This window comes from Hipposideros armiger, unplaced genomic scaffold (assembly GCF_001890085.2).
Source record: "Hipposideros armiger isolate ML-2016 unplaced genomic scaffold, ASM189008v1 scaffold_23, whole genome shotgun sequence".
Classification (NCBI taxonomy): Eukaryota; Metazoa; Chordata; class Mammalia; order Chiroptera; family Hipposideridae; genus Hipposideros; species Hipposideros armiger.
The window spans coordinates 1,510,791-1,525,995 of record NW_017731373.1 but is presented as its reverse complement, the minus strand read 5'-3'; the positions used below and the strand labels follow the sequence as shown (position 1 = coordinate 1,525,995).

The 15,205-nt window shown below is 35.4% G+C and overlaps 1 protein-coding gene across 1 annotated transcript in view; it reads left to right on the top strand.

Moving 5' to 3' along the window:
* PGAP1 (post-GPI attachment to proteins inositol deacylase 1) overlaps positions 1-14,431 on the top strand; it is a 93,915-nt gene extending 79,484 nt beyond the window's left edge. The window contains exons 21-28 of the mRNA XM_019635604.1: positions 1,068-1,161; positions 3,652-3,742; positions 4,508-4,705; positions 6,203-6,338; positions 7,604-7,654; positions 8,573-8,760; positions 10,684-10,788; positions 12,411-14,431. Coding sequence (XP_019491149.1) covers positions 1,068-1,161; positions 3,652-3,742; positions 4,508-4,705; positions 6,203-6,338; positions 7,604-7,654; positions 8,573-8,760; positions 10,684-10,788; positions 12,411-12,549 — 1,002 coding nt within the window. The 3' untranslated portion in view covers positions 12,550-14,431. The remainder of the gene's footprint in view (positions 1-1,067; positions 1,162-3,651; positions 3,743-4,507; positions 4,706-6,202; positions 6,339-7,603; positions 7,655-8,572; positions 8,761-10,683; positions 10,789-12,410) is intronic.
* The last annotated feature ends 774 nt before the right edge of the window (positions 14,432-15,205 follow it).

Sequence of the window (15,205 nt, the reverse complement as noted above, 5' to 3'; positions counted from 1 at the left end):
CATCTTAGCTGTGGAGGGCAGTGTCACTGGCCCTCATATGTGGGATCCGAACCGGGGCCCTCTGGCATCCCAAGCCAGCTCTTAACCAATGTGCCACTCAGCTGGCCTGAGACTTTCTTATTTTAACCTGGGAATCCACAAAGAAGCTTCAAGACCTTGAACTTCCTGAAAATTTACACAGCATCTTGTGTAAGCATGCATTTCCATAGCTGTTATCAAATTGCCAAGGGAATCTGTACGTTTTCTAAAAAATTCTGTGGAATAGAGAACATGCTTTAAATTTTCTTTTAAAACTTTATTATTAAAATAAGAACTTAACACTTTATTTTTGTTATATGTATGTTTTTTACAGAGATTGGATCAGCTTATAGACTGATTTGAGGCACTATAACATAATTATTATGAACTTAGGCTCTGAGTTAAATCCCATTCTGCAAGATTTCCAAAGACAGTAATGGACATAGAAGTTTAATAATAGCAGCTAATGTTTTCTGGTAGCTTATCATGTTCACATTAATAGTCTAACTGCTTTACACAAATGAACATGTTTAATCCTTAAAACCACTTACAAGGTAAGTACTATTATTGTCCCCATTTTACTGATGAGGACATAGAGAGGTAACAAGTAAATAACTTGCCTGTGTATTATGTTTTTAAGTGCAAGTTACTTCGGCTCCCTGAGGCTGAATTAGGGATAAGAGCTACCTCAAAGGTTTTTGGGAGGAGAGCATGAGATAATGCATATAAGATATTTGATATCATGCCTGGAACATATTAAATGCTCAGTAAGCATGCCTTGTAAAATAGTCTGTAGCACTTGCTATTCAATTATATATTCTCCTTATTAGCCTGTAATGAAAAATTTAGATACCATTTTTCTATGTAGTATGCTTATAGTCTTAACGTTTATTTTACTTAGAGTTTTGATACCCGTTACTAGAAATACCTTTGTGGCCATATCATGAAAGATATAAAGTGAAGAATGACACTTTCATTTTATGTGAAAGTACATTGATTTCATTACCACAAATATTTAGAAGTTGTCCATTGCTTTTCCTGTTTTCTAGGTTGTTCGATTTCATGGCGGAGCTCTTCCTGCTTATGTGATATCTAGTATTCTTCTTGCTTATGGAGGACAGTTATACTCTCTGTTCTCAACAGGTAAGAATGTTATTCTTCACTCCCTCCTTTCCTTTCTCTGTGCGTCATTATTTTTTATTCTTCATGTGGCTAAGGAAGACATATCAATTTCTTGAAAATGTACAGCCCACCTCTCTCAAGTTTACAGGGATTTGGGATCCTCTAAGTTTTAAGAGATCCCCAAGAAAATTCCTTACTTGCTTTCTCCATTTTATACCGTCGTGCCTGAAGTTTCTTCTCTCTATTTGGAGGACCTCTTAATAGGTAGAGATTCACTGGTAGGGATCTTGTTCTCCATCCTAATCCCGGTACCTAACACAGTGCCAAGCCCATAGTAGTTACTCAGTGTAATACTTGGGCTGTATCAGCTGTATCAGTTAGCTCCTGGCACATTGAATGGAATAACTGAAAGTTTAAGGAAGGGGCTATTTCAAAGGTATATATGTAGGGTTAAGGGAAACCAACAAGAAATGATAAAGTCCCAGGTTCACAGCAGAGCCACCCGATACTCCTAGGTGCAGGGCAAGGGAGAGGGCAAACCTAGAGCTGTTGGAGAGTTCAGCGTTATTGCAGCTGTAGATGTGGGCAACGCTGGGGCCACAGTCAGCCTGGGCTCAGCTGGGAGAGGTGGGGAAAGAAACATACTAACCTATTCCCGTCCATTCTCCTGTCTGCCAGTGGCCCTCATTCACTGAACGTACCTAGAAGCCCATCCATAAAAGTCAGCCTCCCCAAATTCAGAGCAAAGTCAAGAGTGCAGAATGGATCTAGAGGGGCAAATATAGACTATACAGTAATACCTTGGTTTGCGAGTATAATTCATTCCGGAAACAAACTACTCGTATTGCAAGACATTGCCCGTTTGCCAAGTTAAAATGTATTAGAAATGTTTGCTCGTCTTGCGGAACACTCGCAAACCAAGTTACTCGCAATCTAAGGTTTTACTGTATAGTATACTGGACAAAACCCTCTGTAGAGAACAGCGGTTAGTACAGTTTCCCAGGAGCCTCAACTATGTAAGGTCCTTACACACTTGTTTGGCTTGGACTAGTAATCAAGGGAGGCAAAAGACAGGAAAAGAAAATGGGGCCAAAATACATAAAAGCAATCCAAAAATCCCCTCCACCATTTCCACCTTGCCAGATCCTTTCACAGCTATTAATTCCCTTTCAATGACTTTTTGCAATTTCAGGTCTGCCTTGAGTGTTTATTTTAACCTGATTTAATTTATATTCCATGAAGAAAGAAGCAACATTCAGTGTGCTCTAATCTGATCCAGCCTTTTAATTAAGAGATTATTTTGGCAGTATGACATCAGTTCTACTTGAATATAAATATCTTTTTTTTCTTTTTAATTTGAAAGAGATATTTCATTCTCCTTAGTTTCAAGTGACCTGATAACTGATTTTCAAACATATAGAATTTATATCCAGATAGTCCATAGAGACCCCAGAGATTATGATATTGGTTCATCTAGAGGATGTAAGTACGGGATTATGTCTCACATCAATTAAAGAAGTAATTCTGAACCAAGGATGCTTATAAAAAATCACCGTGGGTCATACTCACTAGAATGATGAAATAAAAAGGACAATTACAAGCATTAATGAAGGTGTGCAGAAATTGGCACCTTCATACACTGCTGGTGGGAATGTGAAATTGTATCACTGCTTTGGAAAGCAGCCTAGCAGTTCCTCAGCTGGTTAAGCAGAGTTAACAGATGGCCAGCAACTCCACCCATAGGTTACATACCCAAGAGACAGGCAAACATACACTCACACTAAACTCATCCGCAGATGTTCACAGGAGCTCTATTCGTAACAGCCTCAAAGTGGAAGCAGCCCAAATGTCCATCAGCTGATGAGCGGATAAATAAAATGTGTTGATACATCCTACAACACGGATGAATCTTGGAAATGTGCTAAGTGAAAGAAGCCAGTTGCAAAGGACTACATACTATATGATTCTATTTATATGAAATGTTCAGAATAGTTCAGTCTACAGAGAAAGAAACTAGATTAGTGTTTGCCTAGGAATGGGGAGGAATTGGAGGTGACAGTTAAAGGGACTTTTTTTTTGTTTTTGGAGTAATGAAAATATTCTAAGTTGAATTGTGGTGATGGATGCATGACTCTGTAAATACACTAAAACCATGGACTAGCATACATTTAAATGGATGAGTTGTGTGGTATAAAAATTATACACAGTAAAGTTAAAAAAAAGAAAGAAAAAAAAAGCACCCATGGAGCTTTGTGAAAATACAAATGTTGAAAACCCATTCTTGGCTTCCAGAATTTGTTTCACAAGTGATCGAATATGTACTCTTATATGAGAACCATTGAATTCCAGTAATTTTTAATCTTTTGAGGAGAGTTTCTGTGATAGTAATGAAGACTCTTGCTTTCTCTGACATGAAATATGTTGCTCTTACAGATACTGCAAGGTATAATATGTCTTATACTTAATGACTGAATTCTGTACTACATAGAGTTTTTTTTTTTAATCTACCAGGTCATTGCTTAGAATATGCTACTATGTTGGATAAAGAAGCCAAACCATACAAAGTTGATCCTTTTGTAATTATGATTAAGTTTCTTTTGGGGTAAGTTTTATTATCTGTGATAATGATTTTAATTTTTTATTGTGTATAAAACATGTTTGTCTTCATAATGGAATATAAGTTTTCATTCAAATATGGTGATTGACTTAAATGAGATTTTTTTCCTCTTAGACAAAGGCCTAATAAGTAGATCAACATTTACTTCAGTAGTATAACTATGTCCAAAGTAATCATTGAGCTTATCATACATATCAGTCTAAACTTAGACTGTAAATATACCAGGCCTTCAACATTTGCAAAGGGATATATATGGTTCATGATCTTGGAGTATCCCAGAGCACAACCATTATAGGATGTTGATGAAACAGTGCCTCAGATTACTTTTTCTTACTTTCCATACAAAGTGTTTTAGATTTCTCTACTTAATATTTCATTCTTAATTTATTTGCATTGTTTTTTGCTTAAGAGCCGTTACTTAGATCTCTTTTCTTCTGTCTTTACAACTAGCGTTTGGCTTTCTAACTTAAAAAGACCACTTATTATGTCTTTACAAGGATTAGTAGAGAGCATTAAAGCTGCATTGAAACTCAGGACTCAAATCCTTCAAGATCAGTAGACTCACTTGGAAGATAAATGACTTGTTCCCTACAAGGAATTGAAACTTGTTTTTCAGTATAATTACAAGTTAAATGTCATGGTACTTTGGGGACTCTAATGAAGGGTCATTCACCTCAGATAGTAAATCCTTGAATGTCAGTTGTTGATTTTTTAAAATTGTTTTTATTTTATATTTTCTTTCATCCACAGGTATAAATGGTTTAAAGAATTATGGGATGTGTTACTATTACCAGAATTAGATGCCATCGTTTTAACTAGTCAGAGTATGTGTTTCCCCCTCGTGTCCTTGATTCTCTTTCTGTTTGGAACATGTACTGCCTACTGGGGCGGCCTGCTTTCTTCTACGTCTGTGAGACTCCTTTCTTCATTGTGGCTAGTTTTGAAAAGGTAAAGAGTAGAATGATTAAAAACTTTCTCATTGCTCTTAATTAAGAAATAAAATTATATTCTGATGGTGAACCTTAAAATTAATTTGCTTTCACTAAACTAATTTCTAAAGAAATAGCAAAACGTGGATTAGTGTTGAAGCTATGTCATTGTCAAAGATCATTTATTGCAAATTAAATGCTACCTTTGATTTTGACCTTAGTACTCAAGTGAATTGAAAAAGTTAGGCAGATTATACTAGTAGTATTTGTAAATTTCACTGTTACAAATATTTCTAAGGAGGAAGTGTTTCTCTGGCAGTGCTTTTATTATGTTGATTTGCAATCAAACCTGAGAGCAAGAGACTCCAATTAAGATATTTAGGATCAGATTAGATGAAATGTATAAGCGTTCCAAAGCATTGCCTATGGTTTTATTATAGGCCCAAAGACATAGTTTGAAGTTACTGGTAGACTTTTCTGGTAAACCATTGATATAGTTTCCTTTTCCACCCCTCACCAAACATGTTCTTTGATTTACTGTCTCAGAAGGGATTAAGTTATGCTCCTTTCTCCTTCTAAGGTGCTTCTGATACCATCACATGTCTGAGTGATCTCGAGACTAAGAAATAGAAAACTGTTCCTCCACCTATCAAGATCAGAAATGTATGGCACCGGCCTATAGTTAATAATTATCTTTAGCAACATTTTTTTCTTAGTATAAATATCAGCCATAGTGTATCTAAATGGAAGAAGCGGTATCACAGTGTATGAGGCCTGACAATTAAGTTTGCAAACTTTGTTGCAGCAATGTTGCTAACATTTTTTGGCATCAGAGGGATTATTCATTATTAATTTGTACCAACTGGACAAACAGTTAACCAAGTTTACTATTTGGAAGTACTGAAAAGGCTGTGGGAAAAAGTCAGACCACCTGAACTTTTCACCAGCAATTCCTAGCTCTTACATCACGACAGTGCACCAGCTCACACAGCACTGTCTGGGAGGGAGGTTTTAGCCAGTAACAAATAACTGTATTGGAACACCCTCCCTACTCACCTGATCTGGCCCCCAGTGACTTTTTTCCTTATCTGAAGATAAAGGAAATATTGAAAGGAAGACATTTTGATGATATTCAGGACATCAAGGGTAATATGATGAAAGCTCTGATTGCCATTCCAGAAAAAGAGTTCCAAAATTGCTTTGAAGGCTGGACTAGGCGTTGGCATTGGTGCATAGTTTCCCAAGGGGAGTACTTCGAAGGTGACCATAGTGATATTCAGAAATGAGGTATGTAGTACTTTTTCTAGGATGAGTTCGTGAACTTAATTGTCTGACCGCATATTACAGAATTCACAGTCAAATATGTGTCACCCCTTGCCTTTATTAAAAATACCTTACTGTTTACTTTATGGTGCTTTCATATTAATAAACAGGAAGGCCTGGCAGAGTACTGTATTGTTTTCTTCTTACATGTGACTATAAATAACTATGAAGAATTGTGTTCTTGTTTTTCCAGGCCCTCTGAACTCCCTAAAAACATCAAGATGATATCACCAGACTTACCCTTTTTGACAGTTGTTTTGGTCATAGTCAGTTGGGCAACTTGTGGCGCATTTGCCATATTTCTTACTTACCTTTACTATGTGTTTAAGGTATGTCAGATCAATAAAGTCAGAATGGCTGGGCTTTGTATCAGGAAGGCATAGGATTTCCTGTAGGTGTTGTTAATAAAAATTTTAATTACTGCTGCAGTAACCTTTTGTTATATAACAGATTTAAGTGTAAAGGTGTTTTTTTTTAAAACATCTTAGTTATTTAAAATATGTAGTTAACTGTAGAACTGAAATTATTAGTCTTAAATTGGATTAGTTTGTTTAAAAAAAAAAAAGGGAGGGGAGAAGATAGAATGTTCCAAAATGTTTCTTGCTCTTACAAGTAATGTTAACTTTTTAAAAAATATTTTACTAGAGGAATTTTTTTCACACCTCCCTTAGAACATGGGCAATAGCCCAGACAAAAAGTTCTATCAGTAGGATCAAGCTATCAGCCCTGCTGAGATAATGCAAAATGTTACATATGTTGCTGAAGAATCAGAAGACAATGATAGAAATAATTAGGCTGATAATTTTACTAAGGAAGTGAAAAACACTTTCAAAAAGGCTGACAGCTTTGCCGGAAAATAGAGGTCATACACTGCATATTCTCCTCATTAGTCTTATGTAGAGACAGTTGATACCGGAATGGATAATATTTTTCTTCTTTTTTAAACAAGTTTATTTGCATCCGCTTTTCGCACTAATACGTGGCACATTATAGATTATTTGTGGCTTTCCAAAGGAATTGTATATCAATTAGAAAGAAAACTATTTAGAGCTACTTAGATTTATAAGTATAATATCTTTAGTTTTTTTAATTGGATATTTCAAACAACTGACCCAGTAAGCAAAACTTTCTCAAACACTTAAGCAAGGCTAATAAATTAAACTTAAATACTTTCTCAGGTTCTTGAAAACATTTCATCACTATATATAATTGAGTTTAGATTTTCAAAGATTTAGAATATATAAAACATGTTACTTTTTATACTATACTAAATATAATTAAATTTTTTACTCACAAGACACTTGAAGTTGCTACAGCAAAATATCATTCAAAGCTCCAGAATGTGAAAGATGTAGCAATATCCTGGCTTCAACAAACTCTGGAAGTTTGTATTATTTTGTTTTTTAATCCATGATAGCAAGCGTGTGTAGTTATTATTTATCTTTTGTAAGAGAATATTTTTCAGTGTTTAAATGAATTTCTAGTTGTTTTGATTTTTAAAAAATTTAAATTTTAGTGCTTCTCAATTTTAATAAAAATGGGTGGGTTTTGTTTCAAATAAAGGTAAAATTAAACAGTCATTTCTTTTTCCTAGATTGTTCATCTGCAAGCCAGCCTAACAACTTTTAAAAATAGCCAAACTGTGGTAAGTTTTATTTTCAAAACTCTACATCACTTTAATATGAAAGAACATGGGAAAATTTTAAAGTTTCTCATTTTTTTTAAATTCGGATTTTATAGTGTTTAAAAGGTATCATGAATTTAAGTATTTTTAGGGAAACTGAACCTAATGAATACTACTGTAGACTTCGATTGTCTCACTTTAATTTGATCTTTGTCAGTACATATGTCATTTTTGTTGTTACAAACTATATTTTAAATTTTATTTTGAGGAATTACATAGAGGCTATGTTGTCAGCAGTGGAAATAGCAAGTCAAAGACATAAAAGTTTTATAACTGATAACCATAACCACTTTTTTTTTTTTTTAAGATTTTATTGGGGAATTGGGGGAGGGGAACACCTTTGGGGAATCAGGGAATGAGATCAGACAAGTTGCTGTCCTTTTGTTCTTCAGTCTAGTGGTGGAGGACGTCGCTTCACTGGCCCATGTTGGTATTGTGATCATTGCGCTTTTCCCAGGTGAGGCACATCAGTTGCCGGACCTTGGATGGCTGCTCAGGGCACGAAAGTGCATGCCAGCTGCCGGCCAGCCCCACTGCAGCCTACGCCGTTGCTGGCGACTCACAGCAGCCCAGCTCCAGGTGGAGCTGTTATTTGCCATCTAAATTGTAGAGGGCGCAGCATCACTGACCCTCATGTGGGATCCAAACTGGGGCCCTGCTGCTCAGAGCTGGCGCTCCCAAGCCAACTCCTAACCAACGCGCCACTCAGCCAGCCTGATAACCACTTTTAAACAAGGGAATTTCAGTATTTTTTTTTATCAGTTTGGTAGTGGAAAGATATATTTATTTAGCTGTTCAGTAATTGAATATGATTCTGAATACAATCATAAATTTAAATTTTACTTAATACCTTGATATTTTTACTTTATTTCTTTCTAGAATCCCAAACACTCCAGAAGAAGTGAAAAAAAATCCAATCACCATAAAGAGTCTACAGTACACCATCTTCGTTTATCTGCCAGTGATGCTGAAGATAGTCTTCGCATGCACAGCACAGTGATTAACTTATTAACGTGGATTGTATTACTCAGCATGCCGTCTTTAATTTATTGGTTAAAGAATCTTAGGTTCGTTTTATTTTTATATTTAAAACTTATGTGGTTCAAACAATAAATATCTATAAGTAGAGACTTGCTGGATTCTTAATGGTACATAAAACTTCCTCAAGGACAGGAAGCTACATATCACCTGAAATTTATTTTCAATATATTCACATTTTCCCCCTCACCATGAGAAAATAAACTTTGGAAAAAGAAACTTCCCCCAAATCTGCCTCCCCAAAGAGGGCATTGTCACTTTAACTTTCTATGATCTAGACATATGTGAAAAATGTGCTTTATTTTGTTGTATTAAGGTGTTCATAATGCTCATGTTTTATGTATTTTCTTTTTCTTTTTCTTTTTTTTATTATTATTATTTTTTTTTTAGCTGAGCCATCCTGCTACCTGTTGGCAGCTCAGCAGCTGCTCAGCTCGGGCTGGACTCGAACCGCTGTTGCTCAGAGCTCAAACTCTTGAGCGAGCTCTTAACCAACTGAGCCACTCAGCCAGCCCATGTTTTATGTATTTTCAAATCATGACCAGTTTTATGTTGTTTAAAATTTGGGGGGAATAAAAATGGTTTCATTTAAAAATATTAGAAATAATGAAGGAAGTGAGTACTTGCCTAATGTACGCCATGCAGTTAACTAAAATAAATGATCAGCTGTCTTACTACTGAAAACCGTCATTTGCTTTGCTACCTAATAAATGTCCTAGGTTAAATGAGAGTCTGAAAAAGCCCTCCAAGATATTTCTAGAATATTTAGTTATTGATCAATTGTATTTAAAAAAATAAACTACCTCATCCAAGTAATAATTGAACCCCTACTGAAGTATGGTTTTCAGAAATGATATAAAACTTTTTGATTATCTAAATACAGGAAGTTTTTTTTAAGGTTTTATTGGGGAATTGGGGAAAGGGAACAGCCAAGTTGTTGTCCTTCAGTCTTAGTTGTGGAGGGCGCAGCTAGCTCAGCTCCAAGTCCAGTCGCCATCTAACTGCCCGGCGGCAGCTCGTGGCCGCTGAGTTCAGGGTATTATGTTCAATCTTAGCTGTGGGTGGGCGTAGCCCACCATCCCATGTGGGAGTCTAACTGGCAACCTTGTTGCTAAGAGCACACGCTCTAACCACTGAGCCATCCTGCCACCCCTCGGCAGCTCAGGGCAGCTCAGCTCAAGGTGCCGTGTTCAATCTTAGTTGTGGGTGGGCGTAGCCCACCATTCCATGTGGGAGTCGAACCGGAAACTTTGTTGTTAGGAGCACGTGCTCTCACCAGCTCAGCCACCTGTTGGCAGCTCAGCGTGGGCGCAGCTCACTGGCCCATGTGGGAATCGAACCGAAGACCCTGTTGCTCAAAGTTCGTGTTCTTAACCAACTGAGCCACTTGGCCGGCCCTGGAAGTATTTGGGTTTTTTTTGCAAAATTGGCAGAACCAAAATAAGTGCTATTAAACCACAGGTTACCAGATGTTGATATCCTTCCCTTGTCCTTCATTTTAAGATCCAGATTTTTGTTCACAGATTTGGGGAGAAAATTATTTAAGGAGCAAAAATTTATGGTTCTGAAAGGCTATAGATGTTTTACTGTCTATAAATAAATGCAAGACATGAGAATTTGGGTTTTTAAAAAGATAAGGAACTCTTACTAAAAACCTTTATTTTTTATCCTTTTTAATAGAGGAGACTTAATATATTTTAAATCATTATATAAAAAGGAAGTGCTTTCATAGTGAATATTAATTTTGTTTAGTAGTTTCTGAATGTAATTCTCCATATAAAACTTGGGTATAAAGATGATCTAGAGCCAAATTATCAGATTTTATGAGCTGTTCAGAGTTCTCTTATATTCATATTGCTACTAGAATGTTTTGAAAAATTTTTAATTTGATTCTGATAAAATGATCAAGCATGCTTTGTTGATTTACATTCTATTTTTTCTCTTTGATATAGGTATTACTTTAAACTTAATCCTGATCCATGTAAACCTTTGGCATTTATCCTTATTCCAACTATGGCAATTCTTGGAAATACTTACACTGTTTCAATAAAATCAAGGTATAGTAGTTTAATCTTTCTTTTTCTCACATCTATTCCTGGTCTTTATCACTTTTTTATTTTATTTTTTTAATGTCTGAAGCATGCTCTTTATTCCTAATTACTTAGACTATTCCTAAAGGTAAAGCTATAATAGTAACTATGGTTTATTTGTAAATTTAGCTTATATGAAAGTATATTATACTTTCTTAATTATGGGTTTTACTTATTAAGGTATAATAATGTTTTTTTCTTTAAAAAGTTGACCCTTAAAAGTATGATGTCTAAAATTTGCTTCCACAAAATATAGAGGAGTGGAAGTGGATAGGAATATAGGTAAAGTAAGATTGGCCATGACTTGATAATTTTTTTTTTTTGACTTGATAATTTTTGAAGCTGGGTGATGGGCACATGATGTTCATTATAGTGTTAGTCTGCTTATGTATATGTATAAAATTCTCCATAAGAAAACTTGACTTTTCATTGACTGGTTGTTTGCTCTCAGAGCCTTTTCAGTTGATTCTGGCAGATATTTGCAGATAATCTAGAACCAGGCCAACCTAGAGTTTAAATCTCAGAGGCTTTGCCATTTCATAGCTGTATGTCCTGAGGCAAGTTTCTTCACCCTTTTTATCCTCAGTTTCTCTGTTTTCAGCATAACAAAGTAATAGGCTTTCCTGATAGTACAGATGCTTCTTCCCTTATGATAGGGTTGCATCTTGATAAGCCCATCTTAAATTGAAAATATACCGTATTTGCCGGAGTATAAGACGACTGGGCGTATAAGACGACCCCCTAACATTTCTACTCAAAATACAGAGTTTGTTATATGGGCAGTCTATCTGAAGTGTACCTGGTGTATAAGACGACCCCCCACTTGGAGGCATATTTTTCAGGGCCAAAAAATCGTCTTATACGCCGGCAAATACGGTAGTTAAGTCAAAAATGCACTTAATGCTACACTGTCCAGTATCAGTTGTTTACCCTTGTGATCCCCGTGGCTGATGGAGGTGTAGCTCACAGACCCTGCCCAACATCACAAGATCACATATCACTAGCCGGGAAAAGATCAAAGTTCAGAAATGGAATTATAATTTCCACTGAATGCATATTGCTTTTACACAATTGTCAAGCCGAAAAATCGTTAAGTCTAAGCATTTTTTAAGTCAGGGACCATCTGTATTTTTCTTTTAAAAATATTTAGTGTCTTGTCTTGTATGTTCCTGTTTTAATTAAGGATGGTTCCTTTTTTATTTGGTTGAGGATTTTTTTTGTTTTTATAAGTAGGGCTAAATATTTCTGTAGCTAAGTCTTAGTAAACATTATTGGTTATTTTTGTTAGGATAGATTTCCAGAGGTAGAATTGCTGCTGAGTAATGTCCAACTAGTATTTTTTGTTGTTGTTAAAATTTAAAAGACTAGACACAACTGGTTATTTACTGTATAGAAATGTTTTTCTTTTGTCTAGCAAAAATATGGCTTATATTGATCATTTCAAAAATTGTGGACAGCTGAATTATATGAAAAATTGTTTTACCTAAAATCACTTAGAACACTTTCTCAAAACTGTATAAAAGATCAACATCTTCCATTTTTGCTCACAATGTAGTTTATGTAATGTACATTTTTCTGTCTCTTTACAGTAAGTTGTTGAAGACTACTTCACAATTTCCACTTCCTCTGGCCGTTGGTGTGATTGCTTTTGGGTCCACACACTTATACAGGGTTCCATGCTTTGTCTTCATTCCTCTGTTATTCCATGCGTTATGCAACTTTATGTAAGATTGGATTTAAGGAATGATAAAAAGAATTTATGCCTTTAGGGTCAGTACTAAGAGGGAATGCACAGATCCAGCAAGATCCTTTGGAGAAGACAAGTCTATTTTTACAATGTTGAAAATAGGAAATTAGTTTTATAATGCTTGAAGAAAGTAGTTGAAGCATGGTTTTGTTTCGTGGTGTGACATCTGTGTACTAGTCATTTTTGGAAAATGAGTAAAACGAAATGGTGGATACTGTGTCTGAGGACACTAGCATATCAGCTAGGCTGCTTGATTGGCCATACTCGGGGTCTTCTAAACACTCAGTAAATGTAAAGCATTTTTGGTAATCTCACCTCAAGCATTCTGCTCATTTTATCACACTTTCTTCTAAAAAGTGGTTTACTTCATATTTGTTACAGTACATATTTTGAGAAATAAGTCTTAAAAGATTGATGAGCTTCACAACTGTTTGTTTTCTCAAAAATGAAGTAGCCACGAAGAGTCTTTGGTCAGTTTTTGGCAGCCACAGTGAACAAAGTAGATCTTTTGTTTTCTTACATCTATGAAAATATACCGTTTAATTCTAAGGAGACATGTTTTCTTGGTAACCAATGCAAGACTGATGAATGGAAACATAATTCAAACTCAAAACTTAATGAAATTTTCTTGTTACTTTTCAAATACAAATCTTAGTTTGTATTGGTGAATATTAGGAGAGTAGTAAAGAGATATATTATTAAATTTAAAGAAGTTTAACATAGGTATTTACTGGGATTGGAGCAGTTCAGTTGTTCAGTCTGTACTTTTTTATTTACCAGTTTAACCTTTGATTCCATGGTTGCCAAAAGTGCCTCAGGTCATGTTGGATTGTTAAAATAACTAAATTCCAGTGGTCAGAAAAAACTCTAGGTTTTCACAATTGACAACTGTAGAAAAAAATTAGCATGATCAAGTGCAGTACTACATTTGATGTATAAAATTATAATAGTAATGGAATAACAGTAGACAAACTCTTACCCCACTAATAGCATAAGTATAAACAGTATACCTGAATAAATTAGAGGCTTTAATCACTGGTTTTAAAGTGGAATCTTAATTTGCTAAGGTGATTATTGTTTGGCAGATAAAAGAATAATATTTCTATTTCATTTCAGATTTCAGCTCACTTTTAGCTACAGAAGAGTAGGAAGTAGGTAGTGGAGCTAGGTATCTGTCTTAAGAAAGAATAAACTCAGGCTGAGCTTTACGTAGCTGATAGAGCCCTTCCTTTAGATGTGTGCTGTAAATACCTAAAACCTCTCAATTCCTTAAGTCCTAATAATTCCACAGTTGCACCCATGAACTTGTGTCCTTATCACCTGGGGATGTCCTAGAGTACCAGGTTCATTTTATCTGCCATTGCATCTGGATTCCATTACAACCTCTCAGCTGTTACTGCCTATAGAGGGTTACCCCATGTTACTGCCTCTGCAGGGTTACCCCACTTCTCAATTGTTTCTCAGGTCCTTGCTCTTTTAGCATCAGTTGAAGAGGGTCTTGCTGTCTTCTCTGAGGATTGTAAGTTTGATCCCATTATTGTCTTTCCAAACTTAATGCCTGTTGTTCAGAATTCATATTTTCACTTACTGAGACCATTAAAAGGAAGTGATACCTTCGTAGTAGACAAGGCAGGTATGCCTGCCATGCTCTTGTTTGAGAAAAGTGGCAAAAGGGATAAAGTACAAAATGCTTGTGTTCAGTACCTGAAAGGAAATAGAATTTATTAGAGTATACATTTGTCCCATAGCATACCACATATATATTTAAATTAGGACACATTTGCCTCTGTTTAGCTATATATATATTCTTTTTTTTTTTTTTTAAGCTGAGCTGAGCCTGTTGGCAGCTTAGCTCGGGCTGGGAATCGAACCACTGTTGTTCAGAGCTCAAACTCTTGAGCAAGCTCTTAACCAACTGAGCCACTCAGCCGGCCCTATATATATTCTTATAAATTTTTATATACATGGTATTTTTTATTTTTTCATGGATTTCAAGTTATAGGTTTAACATGTCATTTAAGTAATTCTGAATTTAAACTTAGGTCAATATACAGAAAGAACTTTAGAAAATCCATTAATTTGGATCCTCTATTGACACCCATAATCATTGTGTTTATGTGAACTAGAGTCTCCTTGTTTAGTCAGTACTGCTCATGAATAAAATGTAACAAGCTTAAATTTTTCATTTGTGAGTAGTACGTTAGCTTTTTAAAGCAGCAGAATAGGCACACAAATTCTCCCTAAGGTATTTTCACATGAGTGTAGTTATCATGAAGTCTTATTTATTTCAACAAAACGTTTCATTTTAGAACTACAAAAAGAATCCTGATTAAACATTTTAGAAACTAGAGTAGATTGGGTCTTTAGCCATTAGATACATATATATTAGAGAGAGAGAGACTTTTTTTTTTAAACATTTTGACAGGGTCTTCTTCAAATCTTGATGCACTTTAAACTCAAATAACTACCAGAATCTTATCTGAAGATTAGTGAAATCGATGTTTTTGTCACTTGAGAAAAGGGAAGCCCTTTTGTTTTTAAGTTACACATTGTTTCTGTCATGCTTGCCACCTATATTATTAGCTGGTAGAACAGCTTTATTAACAATGCTACTAAAAATGAAATTGTTTATTGGTA